Raw genomic sequence first — 3983 nt, 5'->3', positions numbered from 1 at the left:
GTGGTGGCACATGCCTGTAGTCCCAGCTACTCAGGAGCCTGAGGCAGGAGGATCACTTGATCCCAGGGGTTTGAGGTTGCTGTGAGCTAGGCTGACGCCACAGCACTGTAGCCTAGGCAACAGAGCAAGACTCTGTCTCAAACAAAAAAAAATTCATGGCTGAGAAAGCTGCTTAACTTTTGGGTCCTTAAAATCTCTTATAACTCGAGTGTTTTAAATATGACACATAATCAAATACCTTTCTGAGATTATTTTACTCTACACAAGAGACCCCAGGGGTGGTTCCTTGCTCACAATCCAGCTTTTATTTTTAAAACTTACTCTTAACCCAGTAAGTCCAACAATACTAAAACAGGAAGTGTTTTAAATGATGGAAGGGAGGTTAAAGTTTTTTATAGAACAACTACTTATAAATGTAGAACAAAAGCTAGAAACTGAAAAATCATCATTTTACAATTACCATAGTAATACTGGGATTCAAGCAAGAAACACTAATGAATATTGAAACTGCTAGATAAAAGATTGTGTGAATATCCCATTCCCTAACAATCTTAAAATAACACCCTTCAGCCCACTATTCTAAAGGGAAAAAGCTCTGTACTCAATGGAGATACCTGTGAGACCCTACCCTCATGAATGAAACAAACTGACAGCTGGAGGACACAGCATCACCAATGTAGCATTCCTGACAAAACTGTACCCTCAATCTAAATATGGGAAATCAGACAAATCTAAATCCAGGAAGAACTATTCTGTAAAACAATTGGCTTGGACTCTTTAAAAATGCCAATGTCCTTCATTTTAAGTCCCTTGCATCAAGATAGGAAAAAAAACAATGCAAATGTCCTAAAAGATCAAAAAAAAAAAAAAAAAGGAAGGAGAACTAAAGGTAGTACATAATCCCATACTTTGAAAACAAAAAAGCTCTAAAAAGGACATTATGGACAAATAGGGAACTTATGTTAAATTTCCTGAGAATGACACCTATATTGTGTGTGTACACAAGAGAATGCTCTTGCTCTTAAGAGATAGATGCTGAAGTATTTAGAAATAAAATGTTATGTCTTTAAACTTACTCTCGAATCATTTGGGGGAAAAACATATGATAAAGCTGAATGTGGGGAAATATTAAAATTGGTTAATATAGACAAGGGGTATGTGGGCAATTGCTACACTGTGACAATTTTTAAAAATAAGCAGCTGAGAAAAGCAACAAATGAAAAAGAATAAAGCAAATTCTATCCCATTAAAATCTTTCAATTTTATATGAACTGTATAGTATATGACTTATAAAAATAGTAGACAGAGCCTAGTGCAAAATAAGCAAGCCTACCCTTTATGTCACTCAGAGAACTGGGACCACCATGAGACTGGTCTGCCTCATATACAGCCCTCCAGAAGTCCTGCTGTGCCATGCTGGAGGCCTGGCCTTCATTTTGCAGACTTAGGGCCAACATGAAGTCCAAGTTTGCACTATCTTCACCACCCTCTTTGGGGGGCTGTCGGCTTCTATTCCTTTCCTGCCTTTCTTGTTCTTCAACTGGAAAAAAAAAAACACCAGCACTTAAGATACATTAGAGATGTTGCCACCCTCAAGTCCATGCCTAGCAAATAGTCAAGGTTTACAGGCATCTGGCCAGGAACAAAAATTGCCCAGCTCTGCCAGTATTCTTGGCCCTCTGGTTCTCATAGGTCCTGAACATTAAATCTGCAATGAGAAAAGGCTCATTATTCTATTTGTATTATTAATAATCAACACTACTGAGCTATAATTATGAAACAAGCACTGACTGTGCTTAACATTTTACATTTATTTTTTGCATTACAGCAGAATGATTTAAAGCATGAGGTCAGATTATCTGAATTCAAATCTCAGCTCTACCATTTACCTACCCTCATATAACCTGTGACAATTAACTGAGTTATTAACATGTACAGCACTTTGCAAATGCCTGTGGCACATAAGGTACAGGCAAGCATATCAAATCCAAAATTTGAAATACTCCAAAATCCGTAACTTTTTGAGCACAACATGACACTCACAGGAAAAGCTCATTGGAGCATTTCAGACTTTCACATTTGAGATGCTCAACTGGAAAGTACAATGCAAATATTCCAAAATCCAACAAAATACGAAATCTGAATCACTTATCCCAAGCATTTCAGACAATGGATATTCAACCTATACAAGTGTTAGCTATTTACAGCATTGTCATTGTCGTCATCGTCATCCCTAACTGAAAACCATACCTTCAGGGATCATTTCTACAGTTTGTTACTAGGGAAGTTTCTCTGAACATGTAGAGCACTACTGAGGGGAATTAAAAAACCCTAACTGGAATCCAATAGTAAAGAGGTCCTGTTATTCCCATTTTATAGGCAAATGAGATATTCTTTCCAATGTTACCCAGCTGTAGTCAGGTTTCAATATCAAGATCTAGCCCCAAAGCCCTATTCCCATTTGCCCTGGGATTTTAATACCATTCCAGTTTTCTAATCCCAAGCACAACTCACATAGATTATTCTGAATTGGAAACTGAGCTGCCATGTTCCTTTGGTTGGTAGTCCTACTGGGGAAAAGGTCTGATTCAAAGGGTCTCAGTGGCCTTCGTGGTAGCCTCATGGGTGGGTCCAGAGTCTCAATTTGTCTGAGGAGTTGGGATGCGATCCACATTCCATCTTGACGCCAAGACTCATCATATGCATTAGGAGGTATGGCAACCTCATTTCTCTTTTCCTCTCCCTCTCGCCCACAAACTTCAGGGTGAGTCTTCAGATCTTTAACAAGGACATTGCGCCCACAGGTGCCACATAGCTCCGTCCGGGCACCACAGTAATCTTCATGCTCCTTCAGCTTGAGAATGGAAAGTTCCAAATCACAGTGCTGGCAGAGAGCAAGCCGCAGAGGGCACTCCGTCTCCTGCAACACAAAGTAATAAGGCAGTTAGTATGCACATCTAGGAGAGACTGTGTTTTAGTAACGGGCAAGGAAAGCAAAAAGTATCTACTTCAATCTTCTCTGCCAACCCTAGCGTCCTGTCATGCTTTTTTAAGAGTCACAACTTACCCTTTTGTTCCTGCCACAAGGTTCTACAAAGGGAAGGAAAATCTTAGAAGAAATCTAGTCTGCCACCTGACTATCACGTCATTTTGTGCACACATTACAAAGTAATCCAAAATCAGTCAGAGAAGCCGAGGACCAAATAATAAGCAGCATATCAAGTTAGTCATGTTTGTCAAAGCTCCACCAGTTTCCCCTCACCATTACTCCAATTCAGTCTTAAGTAGCTGGTAAGAAGGAGATTGTCCTTTAGAAACACACAGACTTTTCTACCTTTATATTTGTATTAAGCACTGGCTTTAATCAGACCAAATACACCAAGAATCACCAATGAAAATGACCCCCAAGAGTATAAACATACTCAGTACAGGACAAAACCTTTCTACTTAATAGGAAATAGTCACTGACGGACTAAATACATTAGAAAGATATAAAGGAATATGTTTACTGTGACATGCACATTCCAAAAATTGGGAGCTTCAATTTAGAACTTTAATGTAACATCACCTCAAAAGTTTAGATACTTTATAACCACTGTGCCAAAGAGCAAAAATTTTTCATACAAATTAAACTCAAGTTCTATTCTAAATGCTGCTCCGAACATTTTCAGCAGTGTTTGTATATGCATGAAATACCTTTTGCAGGAAACACAAACTGATGAAAGAGGCCTAGGTAGCTGAGGAATGAGGCAAAAAGACACAATTTTGTACATATATTCTCTTTTGTGGCTTTAAAATTGTACACCATGGGCCGGGCGTGGTGGCTCACGCCTGTAATCCTAGCACTCTGGGAGGCCGAGGTGGGAGGATCGCTCAAGGTCAGGAGTTCAAAAGAGGCCAGCCTGAGCAAGAGTGAGACCCCGTCTCTACTGAAAATAGAAAGAAATTAGCTGGACAACTAAAAATATATAGAAAAAATTAGC

The 3983-nt window shown here is 39.2% G+C and overlaps 1 protein-coding gene across 1 annotated transcript in view; it reads right to left on the bottom strand.

Moving 5' to 3' along the window:
• TRAFD1 (TRAF-type zinc finger domain containing 1) overlaps positions 1 to 3983 on the bottom strand; it is a 25204-nt gene that overhangs the window by 7032 nt on the left and 14189 nt on the right. The window contains exons 3-4 of the mRNA XM_012663533.1: positions 2515 to 2920; positions 1334 to 1540 (exon numbers count right to left, since the gene is read on the bottom strand). Coding sequence (XP_012518987.1) covers positions 1334 to 1540; positions 2515 to 2920 — 613 coding nt within the window. The remainder of the gene's footprint in view (positions 1 to 1333; positions 1541 to 2514; positions 2921 to 3983) is intronic.

The sequence above is a fragment of the Propithecus coquereli genome, unplaced genomic scaffold (assembly GCF_000956105.1).
Source record: "Propithecus coquereli isolate 6110/MARCELLA unplaced genomic scaffold, Pcoq_1.0 Scaffold81, whole genome shotgun sequence".
NCBI lineage: Eukaryota > Metazoa > Chordata > Mammalia > Primates > Indriidae > Propithecus > Propithecus coquereli.
This window is presented reverse-complemented; position numbering and strand designations above follow the sequence as displayed.